Source organism: Eurosta solidaginis, chromosome X (assembly GCF_040869045.1).
Source record: "Eurosta solidaginis isolate ZX-2024a chromosome X, ASM4086904v1, whole genome shotgun sequence".
NCBI classification, from domain to species: Eukaryota; Metazoa; Arthropoda; class Insecta; order Diptera; family Tephritidae; genus Eurosta; species Eurosta solidaginis.
The window spans coordinates 155,574,902-155,601,778 of record NC_090324.1 but is presented as its reverse complement, the minus strand read 5'-3'; the positions used below and the strand labels follow the sequence as shown (position 1 = coordinate 155,601,778).

The following is a 26,877-nucleotide window of genomic DNA, read 5'->3' as shown; positions in this document are numbered from 1 at the left end:
CTGCGCTCTCGCAACGTAATTTTTCCATGTTACCAAAGTCTGCAGATCGCGATCTCTCCCTCTGCTCGAAGGGTATTTGTTAGACTCGAGGCATCGGTGAGTTGTTTGCCTACTTCCCACACCCAACCTCTACGCCTAAATTTTTGTCTTTTCCTGCTACTTCCAAGTCCTCGAGGTAATTTTGTACCTCTCCTGCTTTTAGCGTATTGTAAAATTCTCAGCAGGACTCCTCTTTTTAAGGTGCATAAAAATACTACCTGCGACTTTTTCCCAAGCTGTGATTCCAACACACCCTCCGATTTCTTATTAACCTGCACCAATAACGGGTCCCCCTCTACGAGTCGAGATAAATGAAGAGCCTTCCAATAACGTGTTGGTATATTCGGGTTTTGACGCTGCAGCATATTTATCGACTCCTTCTTCACCACTGGGGTTATCCAAACCTTGGCGTTTGGTATCGTGGAGATCAGTGCTCTATCCACTACCTTCAACGTTTGGCCTTCTTGTTTTTGAAGGTCTGCAGCAAAGCTCTGCAGCAATTCTAAAGTCGCGTTATTGGTGCAGTCCATCAGTTTAACCCCATTATGCCATCCAGCTGTTTCGAAGGATGGTAGCGGTTTAGTTGGCTCATAAGCCATCATTTTGGTCATTACATTTGTCAGTTCCCCTTCTCCGGATCTCCTTTTTCGGTTAACATCTGCCCATTGGAGTTGCTGCAATCTGGTAGTTGGTCGCAGTCAGGGATTTCGTTTTTCGATTTCGTCTAGCAATGGTATTCTCTATCATTTTCCTTCGACCTTTACGTTTCTTATGTTATATCAAAGAGAAAGCTCAAACAGTTGTAAAACCATGTGTTACCATATCTAATTTCTTTAAAAACTTATAAGCAACACTTAAGTTGTTCAAAATTACTGATGCTATTTTGCTAAATTGGATGAAGCTGAGAACGCCAAGTAGTTCTTTTTACCTTAACATTTGAAGAAATTTCAAAACAAAATAAAATAGATAAATACGAAAAGCCAAATCTTTTGTCGTTGTTTAAAATACTATTTATTTACATTTAAACAAATTCGATGACCTTTGGAAGATTATACTATGGCCAAGGAAACTTATTTATCTTATCTGTTATGAAGATAACAGTGCCACAACTCGGATATGGAAACTGAAGCAGATATTTTCAAGCAATGTCCTTGATTGGCAAGTCCCTTGCAACATAAGCCCAGGAAATATGTTCCCTGACCATACAAAAGGACCAAATAAAAGAGCACAACTTGCTTAAAAGCGCTTTGCATGTTTGTATATTCAAGGGTCAACTTCCATCTACCTCAATATTTTAGTAGTTGATTGCGCTAACAGATTTGTGGTTACTGATATTCTGGAGTTTCAGAAAATAGGTTTTTTTAATTTTCGTCACGTAAGAATCAGCTGTTTTCGTCTGGTGACGTGATCGTGTAACATAATGCAAATACACGAACGATTCGTCTCTGAAGCGAAACGAACGTTCGTTTCGCAATAGAGAATGAGGCCCTTATATTTGTGTCATTTGATAACATTGAAATTAGTTTTTTCTTGTATTACTTTATAGCTATGGTCAGAAACCTCTGAATTCCTTTTATAATATTATTTCGAAATATTTCGCCTGGTCTATCAAAATCGCTCTCTGCTATCAAAACGATTTGAGCTCTTCAACTTATTTATTAGTCAAAATTATCTGCGTTTTGTATTTGTTACAATTTCTTCTCTAATAAAGAAATGGTCCTGCAGGTTTTCTTCAGCTGAATGTATTGATGCTATCGTTTCTATATCTTCTATATTATTTGCTTCTTCTGTACTTGATTGAAGATTATTTTGATTTAAAACAGTAGTTTTATTAAAATCTTCATAATCTTTTTCTTTTTCCGTAGTATCTGCACTGTTTTCTAATCTACTCAGAAAATCCGCAACTTGGTTTTCCTTTCCATTCAAATATTCTATATTGAAATCATATTCTCCTAATTTTAGAAGCCACACGGAAAGAATTTTTGACTAAAATCAAAGCACAAACAAGAAAATCGAGGTTTGTTTTTGAACTTGGAAAATATTTTCTTATTATTAAGAAAATCTTAGAAAATAACTGTACCTCTTACTTTTAAATAAATAAGCAAACATTTTCTTATTTCAGTCTTGATTTGCACTAAAATAAACAAGACTTTTTTTTACTAAAATTACTCCAGTTTTTTCTTGCGTTAGCCGCAAAATTTAAGAAATTTTTTTCTTTTATTAAGCTTTTTTTTCTTGGCAGACGCAGAATTATTAAGAAATAATTTTCCTGTAGTAAGTAAAAATTTTACTTCTTTAAATAAGTAAATATTTGCTTAATATGGACTAGAATACTCTAGCAATTATTTTCCTAAGCTTAGTGAACTTTTTCTTAATAAAACACCGAAATATTTTATACCCAGCAGTTCTAGCACACTTTATTTTTTTAATTTAGTTACAAATTCATTTTTTTTTATTAATATTAACAACTAAATAAAAATATGTTATAGTAAAAGTATGCTCACTTATGTGAATATTATTTCTGTGGAAATATCAATAATATTACAACATATTAGGCTTGAATGCCGTTTTACCATTTGGCAAACGAAATTTTTGTAGCGGCTTACATTCTAGGTTTGCAATGTTTATTTTTTCATAAAAAGTGGTATATTTATTTATATAATAACACATGTAATGGTGATCCCTTGCAGATATTTCTATTTTTTGTAATATAAAGTATACATATTCACTTGTTTTAACAATATCGGCTATATTGTAAAGATCGTCGTCGTAGTATAAATAATCATTCAGCTTATACAAGGTATTTTTAAATACTATACTTTCACCATATTCTGGAAATCCTATAATTTCCTCAAACATTTCCTCGAATTTATACAAGGGTTTACTTGAGATTTTAGACAAAGTAAATGTAAATGTAGGTACAGTTGTACAGTTTAAAATAACATTTGTAAACTTAAAGCAACATTTTATTGCAAAATAAAATGAAAAATTTTTTCTAGAACTAATAGTATGTGCATAGTTAACAATTTCTTTGTTTTTAGACTCAAACCGCATACACCACAGATTTTTCAAGGGACCACATTTTCTTACAATAGACGGATAGGGAATCAATATATGGTGTTTGGGTTTTAAAGAATCATTGAACACATTAGTATATTGACTGTGGTGCAGCTTTATTATGTCTTTAAGTGTTCTTATATATTGAACAGTGAATTTATTGGATAAAATTAAACGAACCATTTCTTCAAGTGTACAAACATATTTCCATACATTATTCCCTACTGGAACTAAGTCACCAATGAAGCAAGTAAAATATGTTAAATACAATAGTGATTCACGGGCAGTCATGTTTAATTTTCCATTTTTTAAGCTTTGTGGAGAAATTTCCTTTGCCTTATTTTTTCCAGCCATATTTCCATAATCAAAAAAAAAATGGAGCGGTTATTAAGATCTTGTAAAGAAAAAAAAATATTAAACACAAAATACTTAATAGCATTAATTAATCCATATTTGACTACACCTTCAAAAACATCGTGCATTATATCAACAGAAAAGTTATCGACTGCGTGAAATGAAAGTAATTTGTTAAAAACCGAATAAAATTTTATTCCTGTTTCGCTGTACGAGTCGCCAGTCAAATCTCGATCAAAGTCAGTTCCTAAACGCAATAATAAAGAGTTTTCAATAATTGAAATTTTTGTATCAGCCTTTGGCATTGTACAAAACCGACAGAAAAGGTATGTGAAAAAGACGGAGAAAATCCAAGTAGCGTATTCATAGCTAAGTTGTCCCCAATAATTAAACTTAGTACAAAATGAATAGTTTCATATGTTAAGTTCACTTTAGTTGGTAGTCCGTGTTCTTCCAGAAATTTTAGTTCTTCAACTAGCGGACTTAATACAGTATTAATGTCAAATTCTTTTAAATATTTCGCTTTAACAAACATAGCTGGAAATATTGCTGACAGTTTTGAGGCTTCCTCTGGAGTTGCAGAAGGGAAAATACCGATATACTTTGAGTTCCTGTGTGACTTTCTATTGGGTCATTCGTTTCGAAGTCATCGTAGTACAAGGAAAAAGGAATCACTTTCTTGTTCGGAAACTTCAATACTTTTTACTTCCATAACTCGCCTTGAAAGTAGCTATTGATATGGCAGAGATTATCCTGACTAAGCACTTCAATTCTCTCTAAAGCCTTAGTCAACATATTAGGTAGCTCAAAAAACTTTTTTAGCTGAAAACGTAGAGGAAGAATTGTTCCCCCAAACATTTTACTACCAACTGATGCAACCCCCTTGGAAACTATTTCTGTTACTACGGAGTCAAAATTGAATTGTGTTGGATTTTGTAAGAACTCATTTTGTAGTAAGTAATTCGTTAATTGGTATTCACTTTTAAACAAGGTAATCATATTCAAAAAATTATGTATAAAACTTTCCACGCTTTCCCTAACCTTCTGGTCAGAAATAGTTTTGGAAATATTTAGTAGAGGATTAAGTGTAATCTCCAAAAGATTGGTCACGTTACAGATAATTTCTTGTACATGTTTTGTAGTCAAGTCGCTTTGAGCATACATATAGGAAATGAATTGTAAAAGTTTTTGCTTCAACGAATCAACTAAAAAAATAGTATCTATGACATAGTTTTTTGATGCGTTTATATTTTGAATATCTAAAACTTGAGGTTCATTAAAAAAAATGTTTGTATTTAGAATTCCGTTTGAGCTGTTAAAATTTTCGGGAAGTTTTATATTTACAAGCTTAGTTTCGGATATGTTTGTATTTTCAGAGCTTATGTGAAAATGATTTAAATGCCGTTTTAGGGTTTTTATACATGAGAACGATTGTATACATTTATCTTTTTGACACTTAAATAGTCCATATGGTTTTTTGCGGTGAACATATTTTAAATGTATGATTAAATCATTTACAGTTTTTAGGCAGTCTTTACATACAAAGCAAATAAACATTATGAAAACGCTGGAATTGTTAAATTTACGCAAGCCGAAATACTGTTTGAATCTATCTCAAAAAAATATTATTGTGTAAATTGCCAAACGTGAACACATTGCTTTTGATATTGAAGATTAAAAATATAATGCAGTTGCGTAGAGTATTTTATATCGTCAAATACTCCAACTATCTGCAAATTAGCCGTATCTTCATTACAAATTAATACTACTAGCGGCTGTAATTGTAGTCCATATTCCTTTAAATGCAGGGAAAGTCTTTCTAGAGATGTTTGTAGATCGTTGGAACTGTTCACCCTTAGCAAAAATTTTTGCTGAGAGTCACTGATAGACGGCTTCCAAAATTGTTTATTTTTCGATTTAATAAGCCCTGTCGGAGGCAATACAACTGACATAAGATCAAATATTGCAGCATCACGTAAATCTGAGTAAAGAAAAAAATTATTAAAATTAACTAAAACATACTATTATGAAACTACCTTTGTTAGTTATATCACAAAGTGTTGAAAACACTTCTAAGTTGTGCTTGTCCTTGATAAAACTCTGAGCTTTGCACATAAACACTTCAATAAATGATTCCCATTTAACATGGAGCCCATAGCAATTACCTTAGCTTATTTTGTCGAAGTATATGTCTATCTGCAAATTCATAAGTGAGTTAAAATAAAAATTTAGTTGTCAGTTGTTATTTAGAATTGGTTGGCTAATACAAATTCGAAATGATGTTTAATGCATTCATTATTCAAAGCTAATGCAAATGGAAAATACTTATAAATTAACTTTGCTCCTAGCAAACTCAGTATAAAATATTTTACTTTTATAGTCGAATTTTACTGCATTAAACAAATATGTACGTATGCATCTGAAAGCTGAGCTTTGCACTCACCAAAGTTTTTCCAAAGCTTTTCTTGTAGGAAGGGCACTCAAGAAGTAATTCGTTTATTGTTTTGTCTTTACTGTTTGATAAGCTAATTCTGCGATAATCAATGGTTTCCACCCAACGTATTTGTACTTCCTCCCAAGGTTCACAAAAATGTCGGAGCCACACCCTGTGATCTTCGAAGACAGTCGCTGAAGAACTTGAAATCTCTTCGATATCTTCGGGCAAATAATGGAATTGCGATTGAAATGCAGTCCTTTTTGCAGGAAACAAACTTTCCTTGCGCAAGCGTGCAACTGAATTTTTATAGAAATGGTACAATTTTCCACTTGGATATTTGCTGCTCTTGTTGTAATAAACCTCCTGTAATTGTTTTAAAATTTAATTTCAAATTGGTTTCAAAAGGATAACAAGGAACTAATACATTATGCCGGTATGACACTACGTTTCTACATGTATTTTTCGGGTATTGTATAAGACCATCCCCTTCGTACAAAAAACAGAAAAAATGCCCCAAAAATACATGAAAACAAGTAAGGAAGGCTAAGTTCGGGTGTAACCGAACATTACATACTCAGTTGAGAGCTGTGGAGACAAAGTAAGGGAAATCACCATGTTGTAAAATGAACCTAGGGTAACCCTGGAATGTGTTTGTATGACATGTGTATCAAATGGAACGTATTATAGAGTATTTTAAGAGGAAGTGAGCCATAGATCTATAGATGGACGCCATTTAGGGGTATCGCCACAAAGGTGGACCAGGCCTGACTCGAGAATTTGTTTGTACGATATGGGTATGAAATGAAATGTGTTAATGATAATTTTAAAAGGGAGTGGGCCTAAGTTCTATAGGTGGACGTCTTTTCGAGATATCGCCATAAAGGTGGACCAGGGGTGACCCTAGAATTTATTTTGTACGATATGGGTATCAAATGAAAGGTGTTAATGAGTATTTTAAAAGGGCGTGGGCCTTAGTTCTATAGGTGGACGCCTTTTCGAGATATCGACATAAAGGTGGACCAGGGGTGACTCTAGAATTTGTTTATATTATATGGGTATCAAATGAAAGGTGATAATGAGTATTTTAAAAGGGTGTGGGCCTTAGTTCTATAGGTGGATGCCTTTTCGAGAAATCGCCATAAAGGTGGGCCAAGGGTGACTCTAGAATGTTCTTGTACGATATGGGTATCAAATGAAAGGTGTTAATGAGTATTTTAAAAAGGCGTCGGCCTTAGTTCTATAGGTGGCCGCCTTTTTGAGATATCGACATGAAGGTGGATCAGGGGTGACTCTAGAATTTGTTTGTACGATATAGGTATCAAATGAAAGGTGTTAATGAGTATTTTAAAAAGGAGTGGGCCTTAGTTCTATATGTGGATGCCTTTTCGAGATATCGCCATAAACGTGGACCAGGGGTGACTCTAGAATGTGTTTGTACGATATGGGTATCAAATTAAAGGTATTAATGAGGGTTTTAAAGGGAGTGGCCCTTAGTTGTATATGTGAAGGCGTTTTCGAGATATCTACCAAAATGTCGACCAGGGTGATCCAGAACATCATCTGTCGGGTACCGCTAATTTATTTATATATGTAATACCACGTACAGTATTCCTTCCAAGATTCCAAGGGCTTTTGATTTCGCTCTGCAAAACTTTTTCATTTTCTTCTACTTAATATGGTAGGTGTCACACCCATTTTACCAAGTTTTTTTCTAAAGTTATATTTTGCGTCAATAGACCAATAAAATTACCATGTTTCATTCCTTTTTTCGTATTTGGTATATAATTATGGCATTTTTTTCATTTTTCGTAATTTTCGATATCGAAAAAGTGGGCGTGGTCATAGTCGGATTTTGGCCATTTTTTACACCAACACAAAGTGAGCTCATATAAGTACGTGAACTGAGTTTAGTAAAGATATATCGATTTTTGCTCAAGTTATCGTGTTAACGGCCGAGCGGAAGGACAGACGATCGACTGTGTATAAAAACTGGGCGTGGCTTCAACCGATTTCGCCCTTTTTCACAGAAAACAGTTATCGTCCTAGGAGCTAAGCCTCTACCAAATTTCACAAGGATTGGTTAATTTTTGTTCGACTTATGGCATTAAAAGCATCTTAGACAAATTAAATGAAAAAGGGCGGAGCCACGCCCATTTTGAAATTTTCTTTTATTTTTGTATTTTGTTGCACCACATCATTACTGGAGTTGAATGTTGGCATAATTTACTTATATGCTGTAAAGATATTAACTTTTCTTTTAAAATTTGAATTAAAAAAAATTTTTTTTTAAAAAGTGGGCGTGGTCGTTCTTCGATTTTGCTAATTTTTATTAAGCAGACATAAAGTAATAAGAGTAACGTTCCTGCCAAATTTCATCATGATATCTTCAACGACTGCCAAATTACAGCTTGCAAAACTTCTAAATTACCTTCATTTAAAAGTGGGCGGTGCCACGCCCATTGTCCAAAATTTTACTAGTTTTCTATTCTGCGTCTCACCTACCAAGTTTCATCGCTTAATGCGTATTTGGTAATGAATTATCGCACTTTTTCGATTTTTCGAAATTTTCGATATCGAAAAAGTGGGCGTGGTTATTGTCCGATATCGTTCATTTTAAATAGCGATCTGAGATGAGTGCCCAGGAACCTACATACCAAATTTCATCAAGATACCTCAAAATTTACTCAAGTTATCGTGTTAACGGACAGAGGGACGGACGGACGGACATGGCTCAATCGAATTTTTTTTCGATACTGATGATTTTGATATATGGAAGTCTATATCTATCTCGATTCCTTTATACCTGTACAACCAACCGTTATGCAATCAAAGTTAATATACTCTGTGAGCTCTGCTAGACTGAGTATAAAAACATAGTGTCATATCGGCTTTAGCAATATTCACAATATCTTCATAATCTTTATAAATTTACTAGTCAGCTTACCACTTTTTCTCCAGGAAATTTGGCACAAATCTGATTTGCAACGCACAAAAAATCTTTTTCTCGCATTAATTTAGATCGTGGTGTATACAATTCTAATGCATTTTCAATAATATTTGATCGGCCTCTTTGTGTTAAAATCGATGGATTCGTTTCCGCAATGAAGTGTTTTAACAAACTTTCAGTCTTCGTTGATAAATATTTTTACAAATCCTGAGAAATTAAATGTGAAAATATAATTCATAAGCAGATATAATTTTTTAAATTCTATACTTACAAAGTCCGCAGCCCCTAAAGGGAATTCCTTAGAAACCGGTGTTGTGGTAGAATGCAAAAACTTTTGAAGCTGAATTTCTATGCGTGCAAGGATATTTTTTATCTCACAAGTTTCCTAAAATATTTAATTATGTAATCTTCGGAAATACTAAGGTTTCAAGATTTTACATTTTGTCTCTGTAATGGCTTAAGCTTCGACTGAAATTTTAATTTTGTAGCAAAGTCGTCCTTGAAGATTTTTTCTACGTCGCTTTCAGTCAAATACAAAAACGTTTCATAGTCTGCAATTCCAATAGCTTTGTAAAAAAACAATAAATTATTGAAATGGCGATCAAGAGAATATGCAAAGCACCGGCTCTTTACAAAAATGCATTAATATTATTCTGTGGAGCTCAGTATGCATTCACCAATTTTTTGCATTTCTGAAAATTTCAAACATACACAAACAGCAAGTTCCTTTAGCATTGCGAGGAGTACATATTTGTTTCTGCAATAAATTGTTGTCTTAATATTAATGCAATTTTGGGGAAGGCCGTAATTTTAGTTAAATAACTTACAATTTAAATGTTCATAAACATTTTCCAATTTCCACTCACTAAGCGTTTTAAGCAAAACATCAGACATTATTTTTATTTCTATTAATTATGCACTTGTTGGTCTGAAAAACGTCTTCACAAACTAAAAAGCAAACAGTAACTGAAGTTTATCGTTTGATAGAGTTGCCAATAATTAAAGAACGTAGGGAGAAAAATCTATCACTGCTTGTAATTTTGGTATCCAGGCTGCGGAGTGGAAATGTAAGCGTCTGGTTTTTGGTTTGCAATACAGAATGATGCCCTGTTCATACATAACGAAATGTGGATATATTTATTTCATCGTTTATAACTTTCGTTCTAGAAATGAAGCACACTGGATGTCATTCTTGTGATAGTACGGCACCAAGTGCGTAGTTCGAAGCGTCAGCTGTCAGTGTAAAAGACTTGTCAAAATTAGGGTATTTTAAAACAGGATAGGTGCTAATTAATATTTCTAATTTCTCAAATGCCTCTACATATGTTGGACCCTTTAAGTAAATTTTTACATTATTTTTTAGATATTTTGTTATATGTAGGATGGGCTATTTTTGCGTAATCCTTTATGAATTTTCGATAGTAGTCCATAATGCCTAGAAAACTTTATATTTGTTTTTTCTGACTTGGGCAATTTCAATGTTTCTATTACTTAAATTTTATCGGGATTTGGTTTCAGTCCCTCTGTTAAGATATGTCCCAAGAACTCTGTCTCCTTTTTCATAAAATTACAGTTGTCGATTTGTATCTTTGCTCTAAAACTTTGAATATATCTGTTAAAGTTTTTAAAGTGTTCTTGAGGCGATGTACTAAAGATCAAAATATCGGCAAGATACACTACACATGTTTATCCCCCCAGCGGGTTAGGGGGCTTAGAATATACCCGCGGTAGGTATGCCTGTCGTAAGAAGCGACTAAAATACCAAATTGATTCAAAGAGTTGTGTATCGCAACCCTTTCAAGGGGTTTCTAGCGCAATATATAGCTTCTCCAACCCAATTGTCAACCTCACCTGGCGAATCCTGTTTTGTTAACAGCCGAGGCTCTAATGACCCCAAACTCATAATTGGATCAAGATCGACATGCAAAGCAAGACGATGCGATATAAGAAACCCCAGCGGGTTAGGGGATCAGAATATACTCGCGGTAGGTATGCCTGTCGTAAGAGGCGACTAAAATACCAGATTCAAGGGGCTGTGTAGCGCAACCTTTCAGGTTGCCAGCGCAACATATAGCTCCTCCAACCCAATTGTCAACCTAACCTACCCGTGGCGAATCATGTTTCATTAACAGCCAAGGATCTGGCGACCCCAATTTCCTCATGGAACTGGGGGTGGGGAGGTCGGGATGGCGGGATGTCCTAGAAGGTTTAATGTAGTCATATAAATCGTTCGCGAGATGTTCGGGGAATGTCTTTATCGTTAATACAACAACAACAGCAACACATGTTTTATTAATAAAGTCACGCAGCGTTTCATTCATTAGCTTTTGGTGCATTTTTTTGCCCAAATGACATTCTAATAAATTCATATAGACCATGCGTATGCCGTCTTTTCTCTTTCTATTCTCTAATTTAAATTTGATGATAACCCTTACTGAACCCAGAGTTGAATATTGAGCTTTACCTAACTTATCTAAAACCGAGTCTATGTTTGGTCACTTCGCTCAATTCTCTGTAGTCTATAACGATTCTATATTTCCATTCTCCAGAATGATCTATTTTTTTGGTACAACAATTAAGGGGCTAGAGTATCGTGAGTGGCTTTTTCTAATAATTCCTTGTTCTTCCATCTCGCTTATTTCCTTCTCACCTCTGCTTCATATTGTGGGGATACCTATATAAATTGCATCCAACTACCAAACTTATTGTTGTATTAAAGCAATTTAGCAGCTCAATACCTATAATAAAGTTATATTTTCTTCCTTTCAGCGAAGTTATTTTCCATTTAATTTTTGGATATATTGGTAGGTTAAATTCCCTAGGTGCCTCTTTCAGTACTTCATACTTGATCAAATAATTTTTCTTATTTATTGTGCTACACGCTATTGATTTCTTCAGTAAAATTTTTTCGAAATAGTCTATATTACCATTTATTAGACTTATGCTAGCTCCGGTCACGGTAGCCACTTTGGTATATTTGGACCAAAAATGGTCGTTTCCAACCCTACTTGATCCGCTGGTCCCTTTTTCCAATTTTGGTACTTTTTAGGCAATAACAATGATTTTGGTACTTTTGATTATTTTTGCACTGAGGTAAAAATGCACAATACTGTCCGCGAAATTTTCCACACCTTCATTAACTCTTATATAATTTTCAATTGACCTCAATAGATATCTTACGAAAAATATTGCTGCCATTAAAGTGTAGCAGAACAGTGGCACTTCATAGCTTAGAAAAGTTTTGGATCTTGAAGCAAACCCATTTTCGTTAACTGTTGATGAAACCAGCGGCCAATCAGAAAATTTTGTTTTGGTGGCTAGATATTTTGATCGGATATCAAACACTTTTTGTGATAGATTTTTATCACTATTTGAGCTTAAAAAAAGTTGTTGCAAATGCTCGTGCACCTCAAAGAAATTTGACGGTGCTTCGCCATTCTGGATTGAAGTACACTTGCCACTCCCTTATTTATGTTCAAGTTATGCGTGCAAGCATACCGATAGATATTGAGAGTTTGTGAAGCAAAAACGTGGCAAATAAAAAGTGACCCTTAAAAAAATTGTACAAAGAAATCCTAAGTAAAAATTGTGAAAGTGTTACTTTTCGCTTGGGATGTCGATATTTGAACGTTTTCACACAGGCGAAAGCAAATTAATGAGATTAAGGATTTCCATGATTATTCTGGTGTTAAGCCACTCAAGATACTAGAAATTAATTTTACTCGTTGGCTCACTTTGGAATGTGTTTTTTTTTTCTATCTTTGTGTCTGGAAGTTAATAGCATTTCTGTCAAAACCACTGTCAAATTCAGTATCAGTTACATAATTAAAAATTTATATTTATTTCCGGCCTGCACTAAAGAGTTCAATTAGAATTAGAAAAAGTTGGTCTACCGATATTATACCATCAATATAAACCACGTTTTAAGTAACTTTAGGTACAGTGACTGGATGAATTGTAGAGCGTTTCCTACAACGTCTGACCGTCAAACAGCTTGCGAAGGTTTCTTTACATAAAGAAAGTTAAACCCAACAATTAAAATTTGCGATTTATTGAAGTTCACCCTTTAATGGTTACTAGGTTAATAATTTTAAAAACTACGCAGCGGCGAAAGTGTGCATTACGAAATCCAATACTTCTCAAAAACTTCGAATGCAGCTTACCTTTCAGAATCAATTACAATCAATGCTACTTTTCCATAAGCATGGCCGCTTTGTGGACAGAACTGATTACTTACATCATTACTGGTAATGGAGTAAGTAAACGATCTCCGAACAATCTTCGGATGTTTATTACTCTAAGGCACACCTTTCTGAAATTGTTATCGGTATTGTAGAGAGGTCATCCACATAACGATACACGCTCTCTAAGGGGTAAGGAACCTTATAATACAGCCACTATACCAATTCGCGTACTCGCAATCGAAGTTATAAAGTATAGTCAACACATTGCAGTGTACATTTATGCAATTGTAATCGGCAGTGTAGGCAGAGCACCCACAGAATGATACACAATTCTGAAGTGGTAAGTTCACTTGGAACAGAATCACTGTACAACTTAATGTACAATTCAAAGGTAGGGTAAAAGCAAAGTAAATTATGTATTTTCATTTATACGATTTTAAGAAGTTTATTTTTATTTTGTTATTTTAGAAATTAACAAATTTATGTGAAATATTTCATCAAAAAAGGTTCAAAAAACTAAAGTAGCCACTACAATTTCATATTAGATATTATGCATACACATACATATGGGGGGCATCCACAAACCTAACCTACATATATACATACTATTTTTTATAATTAATAAAAAAACTGAAAGACAAACGTCAAAAGGATAAAAGAACAAACTAAAATACGAAGTCCATATTATGCACATATTTTTCTTATGAGTATATCTTTACTAATTTGGTGACTTTTTCCCATCATTCGTTTTTTTATTGTCTGTATTCCCAGCACTTCCAATATTTTCCTTATTTTTAAGATTTTAAATATTATTATCGTTCTTTCGTTTTGCTAATCGACCCTTTTGCGTTTTGAATGCTTGTCGTATGGTTTGTTTATATAAGCGCTCATTGGTGTCATTGGTGCAATCAACTTTTAAAGCATGTGTAAATTAAACAAAAACAAGTAAGGAAGGTTAAGTTCGGGTGTAACCGAACATTACATACTCAGTTGAGAGCTATGGTGACAACATAAGGGAAAATAACCATGTAGGAAAATGAACCGAGGGAAACCCTGGAATGTGTTTGTATGACATGTGTATCAAATGAAAGGCATTAAAGAGTATTTTATGAGGGAGTGCGCCATAGTTCTATAGGTGGACGCCATTTAGGGATATAGCCATAAAGGTGGATCAGGGTTGACTCTAGAATGCGTTTGTAGGATATGGGTATCAAATGAAAGGTATTAATGAGTATTTTAAAATGGCGTGGACCTAAGTTCTATAGATGGACGCCTTTTCGAGATATCGCCGTAAAGATGGACCAGGGGTGACTCTAGAATGCGTTTGCACAATATGGGCATCAAACGAAAGGTGTTAATGAGTATTTTAAAAGGGAGTGGGCCTAAGTTCTATAGGTGGACGCCGTTTCGAGATATCGTCATAAAGGTGGACCAGGGGTGACTCTAGAATGCGTTTGTACGATATGGGTATCAAATGAAAGGTGTTAATGAGTACTTTAAAAGGGAGTAATCCTTAGTTCCATAGGTGGACGCCGTTTCGAGATATCGCCATAAAGGTGGACCAGGGGTGACCCTAGAATTTGTTTGTACAATATGGGTATCAAAAGAAAGCTGTTAATGAATATTTTAAAAGGGAGTAATCCTTAGTTCCATAGGTGGACGCCGTTTCGAAATATCGCCATAAAAGTGGACCAGGGGTGACTCTAGAATGTGTTTGTACGATATGGATATCAAATTAAAGGTATTAATGAGGATTTTAAAAGGGAGTGGTGGTTGTTGTATAGGTGGTCGCCTTTTCGAAATATCGCCATAAAGGTGGACCAGGGGTGACTCTAGAATGCGTTTGTACGATATGGATATCAAATTTAAGGTATTAATGAGTATTTTAAAAGGGAGTAATCCTTAGTTCCATAGGTGGACGCCGTTTCGAGATATCGCCATAAAGGTGGACCAGGGGTGACCCTAGAATTTGTTTGTACAATATGGGTATCAAAAGAAAGCTGTTAATGAATATTTTAAAAGGGAGTAATCCTTAGTTCCATAGGTGGACGCCGTTTCGAGATATCGCCATAAAGGTGGACCAGGGGTGACCCTAGAATTTGTTTGTACAATATGGGTATCAAAAGAAAGGTGTTAATGAGTACTTTAAAAGGGTGTGGGGCTTAGTTCGATAGGTGCACACCTTTTCGGAATATCGCCACAAAGGTGGACCAGGGGTGACTCTAGAATGTGTTTGTACGATATGGGTATCAAATTAAAGGTATTAATGAGGGCTTTAAAAGGGAGTGGTGGTTGTTGTATAGGTGGTCGCATTTTCGAGATATCGCCATAAAGGTGGACCAGGGTTGACCCTAGAATTTGTTTGTACAATATGGGCATCAAAAGAAAGGTGATAATGAGTATTTTAAAAGTGAGTATTCCTTAGTTCCATAGGTGGACGCCGTTTCGAGATATCGCCATAAAGGTGGAGCAGGGGTGACCCTAGAATTTGTTTGTACAATATGGGTATCAAAAGAAAGGTGTTAATGAGTATTTTAAAAGGGTGTGGGGCTTAGTTCTATAGGTGGACGCCTTTTCGAGATATCGCCATAAAGGTGGACCAGGGGTGACTCTAGAATGAGTTTGTACGATATGGGTATCAAATTAAAGGTATTAATGAGAGTTTTAAAAGGGAGTGGTGGTAGTTGTATATGTGAAGGCGTTTTCCAGATATCGACCAAAATGTGGACTAGGGTGACCCAGAACATTATCGGTTGGATACCGCTAATTTATTTATATATGTAATACCTGGCAAGATTTTAAGGGGGTTTTATTTCGCCCTGCAGAACTTTTTCATTTTCTTCTACTTAATATGGTAGGTGTCACAACCATTTTATAAAGTTTTTTCTAAAGTTATATTTCGCGTCAATAAAACAATCCAATTACCTTACCATGTTTCATCCCTTTTTTCGTATTTGGTATAGAATTATGGCATTTTTTTCATTTTTCGCAATTTTCGATATCGAAAAAGTGGGCGTGGTCATAGTCGGATTTCGTTCATTTTTCATACCAAGGTAAAGTGGGTTCAGATAAATACGTGAACTGAGTTTAGTAAAGATATATCGATTTTTGCTCAAGTTATCGTGTTAACGGCCATGCGGAAGGACAGACGGACGACTGTGTATAAAAACTGGGCGTGGCATCAACCGATTTCGCCCATTTTCACAGAAAACAGTTACCGCCATAAAATCTATGCCCCTACCAAATTTCAAAAGGATTGGTTAATTTTTGTTCGATTTATGGCATTAAAAGTATCCTAGACAAATTAAATGAAAAAGAGCGGAGCCACGCCCATTTTTAAATTTTCTTTTATTTTTGTATTTTGTTGCACCATATCATTACTGGAGTTGAATCTTGACATAATTTACTTATATACTGTAAAGATATTAAATTTTTTGTTAAAATTTTACTTTAAAAAATTTTTTTTTAAAAGTGGGCGTGGTCCTTCTCCGATTTTGCTAATTTTTATTAAGCGTACATACAGTAATAAGAGTAACGTTCCTGCCAAATTTCATCATGATATCTTCAACGACTGCCAAATTACAGCTTGCAAAAATTTTAAATTACCTTCTTTAAACAGTGGGCGGTGCCACGCCCATTGTCCAAAATTTTACTAATTTTATATTTTGCGTCATAAGTTCAACTCATCTACCAAGTTTCGTCGCTTATCGGTCTTTTGTAATGAATTATCGCACTTTTTCGGTTTTTCGAAATTTTCGATATCGAAAAAGTGGGCGTGGTTATAGTCCGATATCGTTCATTTTAAATAGCGATCTGAGATGAGTGCTCAGTAACCTACATACCAAATTTCATCAAGATACCTCAAAATTTACTCAAGTTATCGTGTTAACGGACGGACGGACGGACGGACGGACGGACATGGCTCAATCAAATTTTTTTTCGATCCTGATTATTTTGATATATGGAAGTCTATATCTATCTCGATTCCTTTATATATGTACAACCAACCGTTATCCAATCAAACTTAATATACTCTGTGAGCTCTGCTCAACTGAGTATAACAAGTAAGAAAGGCTAAGTTCGGGTGTAACCGAACATTACATACTCAGCTGAGAGCTATGGAGACAAAATAAGGGAAAATCACCATGTAGGAAAATGAACCTAGGGTAACCCTGGAATGTGTTTGTATGAAATGTGTATCAAATGGAAATATTAAAGAGTATTTGAAGAGGGAGTGGGCCATAGTTCTATAGGTGGACGCCATTTAGGGATATCGCCATAAAGGTTGACCAGGGCTGACTCTAGAACTTTTTTGTACGATATGAGTACCAAATGAAAGGCGTTAATGAGTATTTTAAAAAGGAGTGGGCCTTAGTTCTATAGGTGGACGCCTTTTCAAGATATCGCCATAAAGGTGGAGCAGAGGTGACTCTAGAATTTCTTTGTACGATATGGGTATCAAATGAAAGGTGTTAATGAGTATTTTAAAAAGGAGTGGGCCTTAGTTCTATAGGTGGACGCCTTTTCGAGATATCGCCATAAAGGTGGACCAGGGGTGACTCTAGAATGCGTTTGTACAATATGGATATCAAACGAAAGGTGTTAATGAGTATTTTAAAAGGGAGTGGGCCTTAGTTCTATAGGTGGACCAGGGGTGACTCTGGAATGTGGTTGTCCGATATGGGTATCAACATAAAGGAATAAGGGTTTTAAAAGGGAGTGGTGGTAGTTGTATATGTGAAGGCGTTTTCGAGATATCGACCAAAATGTGGACCAGGGTGACCCAGAACATCATCTGTCGGGTACCGCTAATTTATTAATATATATAATACCACGAATAGTATTCCTGCCAAGATTCGAAGGGCTTTTGATTTCGCCGTGCAGAAATTTTTCATTTTCTTCTACTTAATATGGTGGGTGTCACAACCATTTTACAAAGTTTTTTTCTAAAGTTATATTTTACGTCAATAAACCAATCCAATTACCATGGTTCATCCCTTTTTTCGTATTTCGTATAGAATTATTGCATTTTTTTCATTTTTCGTAATTTTAGATATCGAAAAAGTGGGCGTGGTCACAGTCGAATTTCGGCCATTTTTTATACCAATACAAAGTGAGTTCAGATAAGTACGGAAATTGAGTTTAGTAAAGATATATCGATTTTTGCTCAAGTTATCGTGTTAACGGCCGAGCGGAAGGACAGACGTGTATAAAAACTGGGCGTGGCTTCAACAGATTTCGCCCCTTTTCACAGAAAACAGTTATCGTCCTAGAATCTAACCCCTACCAAATTTCACAAGGATTGGTAAATTTTTGTTCGACTTATGGAATTAAAAGTATCCTAGACAAATGAAATAAAAAAGGGTGGAGCCACGCCCATTTTGAAATTTCTTTTATTTTTGTATTTTGTTGCACCATATCATTACTGGAGTTGAATGTTGACATAATTTACTTATATATTGTAAAGACATTAAATTTTTTCTTAAAATTTGACTTTAAAAAAAATTTTGTTTAAAAGAAGGCGTGGACGTTCTCCGATTTTGCTAATTTTCATTAAACATACATATAGTAATAGTAGTAACGTTCCTGCCAAATTTCATTATGATATCTTCAACGACTGCCAAATTACAGCTTGCAAAATTTTTAAAATACCTTCTTTTAAAAGTGGGCGGTGCCACGCCCATTGTACAAAATTTTTCTAATTTTTTATTTTGCGTCATAAGTTCAACGCACCTACCAAGTTTCATTGCTTTATCCGTCTTTGGTAATGAATTATCGGTAATGAATTATCGGTTTTTCGAAATTTTCGATATCGAAAAAATGGGCGTGGTTATAGTCCGATATTGTTCATTTTAAATAGCGATCTGAGATGAGTGCCCAGGAACCTACATACCAAATTTCATCAAGATACATAAAAATTTACTCAAGTAATCGTGTTAACGGACGGACGGACGGACATGGCTCAATCAAATTTTTTTTAGAAACTGATGATCTATATCTATCTCGATTCCTTTATACCTGTACAATACGCCGGGTCGATTTGTGGGGAGGCAGAAAAATCGCCCATTGCTCTGTGAAAATCAGATTCTAGGGATCAAAATAAGAAACTTTGCCGAAGGAACCATACCTCTAAAACGAATTCTGATGTCCCCCCCCCTTTGGGTCGTAGGGGCAAATTTTGAAAAATCCCACTTTGAAATGCCTATGTTTTTTCTTTTGGGAGTTTATTTTTCTCTTTAGAAATTCATTTAGTCAGAACATATGTAAATGAAAAAATGAATTTAACTTAGTAATAGAAAAGAAATTAAAAAAAATTATTAGAAATTAGCGTTTTTACAACCCTCTTTTAAAACCAAGGCATCACTGCATGTCGTAAACATAGTTGTGTGGGTTTTTTATTCAACCGTTTTAAAAAATTAAGGTATCACTGTGACACAATTGCAGATCGTGAAATTGCTTGTGTTGTTTTTTTTAAGCCACCACAAGACACAGCAGGTAGAATTGAAATTGCCCCTACCCAAAAGTTCGACCCAAAGGGGGGGGGGGGCATCAGAACTCGTTTTAGAGGTATTGTTCCTTCGGCAAAGTTTCTTATTTTGATCCCTAGCATACGATTTTCATAGAGCAATGAGCGATTTTTAAATCGACCCTCCCTACTGTACAGCCAACCGTTATCCAATCAAAGTTAATATACTCTGTGAGTTCTGCTCAACTGAGTATAAAAATTAATAAAAAAAAACATTGGCATAGGTACATACTGATGTGTTAACTTACATAATACATAAAATCACAATATTTCAGTAATTCACAGAACTTACAGTTTGCTTGCTGGAACTCCACAATGCACACACTAAATAAGAAGAAACCATATATTATAATATGTAAATCTAAGTAATTTAACTGAAAAACTCACTTAAATATTTTAGATTTGTTTTTTATTATTTATTGTCGGATGTTTTTTGCTTTTAAATTTTTTCAATACTATTTACAGCGCACAATCTTCACACGAATAATCGACTGACGCGTGCCACAAAACGATCTACATGTACATATATATGTAAAAGTATGAACATACATATATGTATATATGTATTTTACACGAACCTTCATGAAGTTTTAAAATCTCTATTACGAAGAATGCACAGAAATTTCTTCATTACAAGTCAGCATACAATCTAAGTGAATGTAATACATTACTTGTAAGGGTATTACATACAATCAGCATACAATCTAAGTGAATGTAATACATTACTTGTAAGGGTTTCGTAATGCATAACGTGGAAGGATCGCAGACTCACTTCGCCGCTGGGTAAAAACGAATTAAATGCTAGCAGAAAAAATATGTAGGAATATTTCATGGAAAAGCCCTGTTATATTACATTGACAATTACCGTAGACAATGTCGTATGATTTCTTGAATTAGGTAAACAAAACAATAAGTGCGAAGAGAACAAAAACTATGCGTGTTGTTACCCAGCGGCGAAAATGTGCATTACGAAATCGAATACTTCTCAAACACTTCGAATGCAGCTTACCTTCCAGAATCAATTGCAATCAATGCTACTTTTCCATAAGCATGGCCGCTTTGTGCACAGAACTGATTACTTACATCATTACTGGTAATGGAGTAAGTAAACGATCTCCGAACAATCTTCGGATGTTTATTACTCTAAGGCACACCTTTCTGAAATTGTTATCGGCATTGTAGAGAGGTCATCCACATAATGATACACGCTTTCTAAGGAGTAAGGAACCCTATAATACAGCCACTATACCAATTCGTGTACTTGTAATCGAAGTCGTAAAGTATAGTCAACACACTTCAGTGTACATATATGCAATTGTAATCGGCAGTGTAGGTAGAGTACCCACAGAATGATACACAATTCTGAAGTGGTAAGTGCACTTGGAACAGAATCACTGTACAACTTAATGTACAATTCAAAGGTAGGGTAAAAGCAAAGTAAATTATGTATTTTCATTTATACGATTTTAAGAAGTTTATTTTTATTTTGTTATTTTAGAAATTAACAAATTTATGTGAAATATTTCATCAAAAAAGCTTCAAAAAACTAAAGTAGCCACTACAATTTCATACCTGATATTATGCATACACCTACATATGGGGGGCATCCACAAACCTAACCTACATATATACATACTCTTTCTTATAATTAGTAAAAAACTGAAATATTGTTTGAGAACAAAAAAACGTCAAAAGGATAAAAGAACAAACTAAAATACGAAGTCCATATTATGCACATATTTTTCTTATGAGTATATTTTTACTAATTTGGTGACTTTTTCCCATCATTAGTTTTTTTACTGTCTGTATTCCCAGCACTTCCAATATTTTCTTTATTTTTAAGATGTTAAATTTTATTATCGTACTTTCGTTTTGCTAAGCGACCCTTTTACGTTTTGAATACGAAGTCCATATTATGCAAATATTTTTCTTATGAGTATATCTTTACTAATTTGGTGACCTTTTCCCATCATTCATTTTTTTATTGTCGGTATTCCCAGTACTTGGCGGCCACCGTGGTGTGATGGTAGCGTGCTCCGCCTATCACACCGTATGCCCTGGGTTCAACTCCCGGGCAAAGCAACATCAAAATTTTAGAAATAAGATTTTTCAATTAGAAGAAAATTTTTCTAAGCGGGGTCGCCCCTCGGCAGTGTCTGGCAAGCGCTCCGATTGTATTTCTGCCATGAAAAGCTCTCAGTGAAAACTCATCTGCCTTGCAGATGCCGTTCGGAGTCGGCATAAAACATGTAGGTCCCGTCCGGCCAATTGGTAGGGAAAAATCAAGAGGAGCACGACGCAAATTGGAAGAGAAGCTCGGCCTTAGATCTCTTCGGAGGTTATCGCGCCTTACATTTATTTATTTTTTTTTATTCCCAGCACTTCCAATATTTTCCTTATATTTAAGATTAAAGTTAAATTTTATTATCGTACTTTCGTTTGGCTAAGCGACCCTTTTACGTTTTGAATGCTTGTCGTGTGGTTTGTTTATATAAGCGCTCATTGGTGCCATCAACTTTTAAAGCATCTGTAAATTAAACAAAAAAAAATAAATTATAAAAAAACATAGGCCTAGGTACACACTGCTGTGTTAACTTACATAATACATAAAATCACAATATTTCAGTAGTTCACAGAACTTACAGTTTGCTTGCTGGAACTCCACAATGCACACACTAAATAAGAAGAAACCATTTATTATAATATGTAAATCTAAGTAATTTAACTGAAAAACTCACTTAAATAGTTTAAATTCGTTTTTTATTATTTATTGCCTGGGGTTTTTTGCTTTTAAGTTTTTTCAATACTATTTACAGCGCACAATCTTCACACGAATAATCGACTGACGCGTGCCACAAAACGATCTACATGTACATATATATGGGGTATTCCATCCCATTTCGACCAATTTTGAACCCGACCCCTTTAGAATTGGCTGAAAGTTCTTATTCTTTTTCAAGCTTACGAAAGACGTTTTTCAGAAGTTTTTCAAATTTTTTCATCAAACTGAAAAAAAGTTATGAATTTTTAAAAAAACACCGTTTTTGTCTTCAAAATGCTATAACTTTTTCAAAAATTGACCGTTTGGGATCTTTTTTTTTAAATTTGTTTTTAAATGTACTTTTCGGTAAAAATTCAAAAAAAAATTTTAAGTTTTTTTTCTTAATTTTTCAGTTTTTCGAGATTTTTCGAATTTCGCCCTTTTTTTCTCATAAAAAACTTCAATCAATTCTGCAATCATCCCCACTAATCCCGGAGTGGACCGAGAATTTTTTTTTTTTTAATTTTTTTTGTATTTTTTCCGAAAAGTACATTTAAAAAAAAATTATCCCAAACGGTCAATTTTTAAAAAAGTTATAGCATTTTGAAAAAACACCGTTTTTTTCAAAATATTTAAAACTTCTTTTGAGTTGGAAAACGGTGTTTTTTTTCAAAATGCTATAACTTTTTCAAAAATTGACCGTGCGGGATCATTTTTTTGTTTTTAAACATGTTTTTAAATGTACTTTTCGGAAAAAATACAAAAAAATTTTAAAGTTTTTTTTTTCAATTAAATAAAAAAAAAACAAAAATTCTCGGCCCACTCCGGGATTAGTGGGGATGATTGCAGAATTGATTGAATTTTTGAAAAAGTTATAGCATTTTGAAAACAAAAACGGGGTTTTTATAAAAATTCATAACTTTTTTTGAGTTGGATGAAAAAATTTGAAAAACTTCTGAAAAACGTCTTTCGTAAGCTAGAAAAAGAAGAAAAACTTTCAGCCAATTCTAAAGGGGTGAGGTTCAAAATTGGTCGAAATGGGATGGAATACCCCATATGTAAAAATATGAACAAACTTCACGAAGTTTTAAAATATCTATTACGAAGAATGCATAGAAATTTCTTCATTAAAAGTCAGCATACAATCTAAGTGAATGTAATACTTTACTTGTAAGGGTTTCGTAATGCATAACGTGGAAGGATCGCAGACTCACATCACTATGTATTTTACACGAACCTTCACGAAGTTTTAAAATCTCTATTACGAAGAATGCATAGAAATTTCTTCATTACAAGTCAGAACACAATCTTAGTGAATGTAATACTTTACTTGTAAGGGTTTCGTAATGCACAACGAGGAAGGATCACAGACACACTTTGCCGCGGGGTATGAGTAGATGGCACGTATTATTATGGAGAACGGTAGATTGAGCGACACTGGCGCCATCTGATATGGAAAAGTAGCCAACTCCCAAATTTTGTTCCAAGCAAATCATAAGGAGAAGAATTTGACATTTGCTTTGGCTAAGGGTGCTGGCACACTTTGCAAGTGAAATTATTTTTCACACTGGATGGTAAATTTTCCAACATTTTTCGCAAAAAAAAACTGCAATATAACAATTGAATAGACACAAAATATATTAGCAAGCATTTTTATTGTATAGGGAGAATGTTTATAACAGTGCTTCGCGAAATTTTTTATGTGAATGGTCAAGGCGTAATAAACTTCAATTGCCAAGTCTGAAGTTCCTCATATTTACAAAAGCAACATCTTGATTGATTGTGGCGATGTTACTGGAATGCATAAGCTTGTGTCAAACGCATCTATATGAAAAATGTCATTGTGCCGCGGCTTTAAATGCAAACAACGACAACGACAGCGATGATAAGACGGTAGAATCGTAGGTATGTATGTGCGAAATAGAGAGTAATGCAAATTCGAAGACTGGTTGGAAATACATGTGCGTCGTACGTTGAGCAATAAGGTGCGGCGTAACCATCCACCCCCTGAAAGCTTGCTTTTAATTGTTACTGTTGAGATAACGATGTTTCTATTGGTAGCTTACATACTCGAGTCACTGCTCTTTTGTATGTTCCTTCAGCAGTTTTGATAAGAATAACTCGTACTATGCCATCAATTCCAGTGAAACTATCAACAACTCTGCCTAGTGGCCACTTCAGGGGTGGTGTGAAATCTTTCCTAATAAGAAATATGTCGTTGATTTTTAAATATATATGGTATGTTGTCCTCCACTTGGTACGAACCATTAATTCCTTTAAGTATTCTTGCCGCCGGCGTTCCCAAAAGTTTTGTTGCATTGATTGTACCATTTGGTATCTAGATAACAACCCAGTAGAAATTTGTTGGAGCGATGGTTCAATTACCGTGGTGAGACTTCTGCCAATCAAAAAATTAGGAGGAGTAAGCGCACGAAGATCGTCAGGGCTAGCAGACAAGGGTGTAAGCGGGCGGCTGTTTATCATTGCCTCAGCTTGACAACAAACTGTATTTAGCTCATCGAATGTAAGCAATGTTGCGCCGATAACCCGTCGGAGATAATATTTGACACATTTCCCAAAGTCCGCCGAAATGCGGTGACCGTGGCGGTATGAATCTCCATTTTATGCCTTCGCCTGCATAAGTTGATTGGACCGTAGTAATATGTTTTTGTGATGCAAATTCCGATAACATCTGCTTCAACTCTCGATTTGCTCCGATGAAATTTGTTCCATTGTCTGAGAAAATTGTGCGGCATTTGCCTCTGCGTGCAAAAAATCTCTTGAGAGAAGAAATGAATGCGGCAGTATTCAGGTCTGGTACCAACTCCATATGCACGGCTTTTGTTGTGAAGCAAATGAACAATGCTATGTATACTTTGATAAGGCTCTTGCTTCTAATTCTTTGAATTATTGACAAAGGGTCGCAATAGCCAACCCCAGCGATTTCAAAGGGATAAGCAGGCTGAACGCGTTCTGGAGGAAGTGCTTCCATGAGTTGCTGTTCTAGCTTGGGTTTGTTGCGATAGCATAAAATGCACTTGTATAACTATATTTCGAGAGTTGATAATCCAGTACTTGTCACGAAAGATGCTCAAGGGAGTTTGGCATCCAGCATGGAGGCGTTGATGCGTAGCTTCGATGAGGGTGCGCACGAATGAATGTGCCTTGGGAAGGAGGATTGGGTGTTTCGTAGACCACGGCAGTGAGGAATTAGAAATTCTTCCACCCACTCTGATTATTTCATCGTGCAGAAATGGCGATAATTGATTGAGTGTGGAATTACGATTGACCTCAGATGTATGTAGTGTTTTGTAATCTTCGGCCAATACTAACTACACTCTGGATACATCGGCACAAAGTCATTAGAGACTCATCTAGTTCTTTGGCCGTGATTGGCCCCGATCCCACGAAGCGATGACGAAGGGATGAAATAAAACGTTTAACGTAAGCAAATATGCGAAACAGTTTTCCGTACCTATTCTCGATGCTAAGGAAACACAAAGTGCCCGCTGTTCTGGAAGTTCTTGCGAAGCGTGAACTGGATTGCGTGGCCAGAACCTGCTTTCCTTTGTCAAAAAATCTGGCCCAATCAACCACAATTTATTATCGATTAGGGCCTCTACTAACGTTCCACGTGATACTAAATCTGCTGGATTCTCTTCGGATGGGACATGATGCCATGTGAAGTCAGCAGTAGTGTGTTGTATTTTTGCAACTCCGTTGGCGACTAATGTTGTCCAGCAATATGTTACCCCCGGTTGCCGCATTCACCTTCCCCCAGAGGGAAAAGCAGGGCACGATGATGCGCTAAGTACGCTTGCATTTTCGACTTAGCTCGCCGGATGGGGTGGGTGTTAAGATCATCATAGTTGTTAAAAGACCATATAGGTAAACCGCAGAAACAATAAGAAAAAAATCGTACCCCTTGCTGCCACAAACACAACCCCCTTACTCACCAAACCGCAACCATGATACCTCGTCGTCGTCGTCCCGGCAGTTCGCCTCCATACAATCGAGGCAGGCCTCTGCCTTCACAACTCCCCCCTACCATTGCCCGCCATGGCCACCACTGGCTGGCCTCATAATCAATACCTGTCCTTATGTCCGTCTGTCCATCACCAACAGGTCACCCCGACATCCCCCATTCACCACACACTACATCTTCATCTTTAGCAATTCATTGTTTATTTAGCAATAGCGCTTATATCTACGACAAGATTAATTTTCATATTTACAGGTGTCATCGCACCTAATAGCTTATATTCCTAATGCACATTGTGCGGCATGCATCAGCCATATTTTTATACAACTAAATCAACCTATTCTAAGTTCTCTGATTCTTCAGTTACTACTACACCCGATTACTTTCATCAGTGCATTAACTCAACTTACTTCATTCCGCGTTTGAGAACGAATATGTAGAAATTCAAATGTATGTATATACGTAGTAGTGTAATATCGTGGTTTAGGAAAATGATATTTGATCTAAACCAATTTGGCTTAAACAAAAGCCTGAAGCGAAGGCATTTGAGCAGGAAATCGTTTACCGACATTCAGCATACCAACTGAGAT

At 35.4% G+C, this 26,877-nt stretch overlaps 2 protein-coding genes across 8 annotated transcripts in view; both read right to left on the bottom strand.

Annotated features, from left to right (window-relative positions):
- The window catches only part of Gyf (GIGYF family protein Gyf), a 955,717-nt gene that overhangs the window by 226,927 nt on the left and 701,913 nt on the right, over positions 1–26,877 (bottom strand). The window lies entirely within an intron of this gene.
- Positions 4,544–9,972, bottom strand: LOC137234303 (uncharacterized). Of its 2 annotated transcripts, XM_067757913.1 has the most exons (7): positions 9,662–9,972; positions 9,273–9,400; positions 9,106–9,219; positions 8,832–9,041; positions 5,894–6,250; positions 5,487–5,646; positions 4,544–5,431 (listed from the first exon to the last, which is right to left on the bottom strand). In XM_067757913.1, the coding sequence occupies exons 1-4, from the start codon at positions 9,726–9,728 to the stop codon at positions 9,033–9,035; spliced, it is 318 nt and encodes a 105-aa protein (XP_067614014.1). In that variant the 5' UTR covers positions 9,729–9,972; the 3' UTR covers positions 4,544–5,431; positions 5,487–5,646; positions 5,894–6,250; positions 8,832–9,032. The 2 variants fall into 2 exon arrangements, with proteins under 2 accessions (XP_067614014.1, XP_067614013.1); XM_067757912.1 differs by having other exon boundaries at positions 9,106–9,400.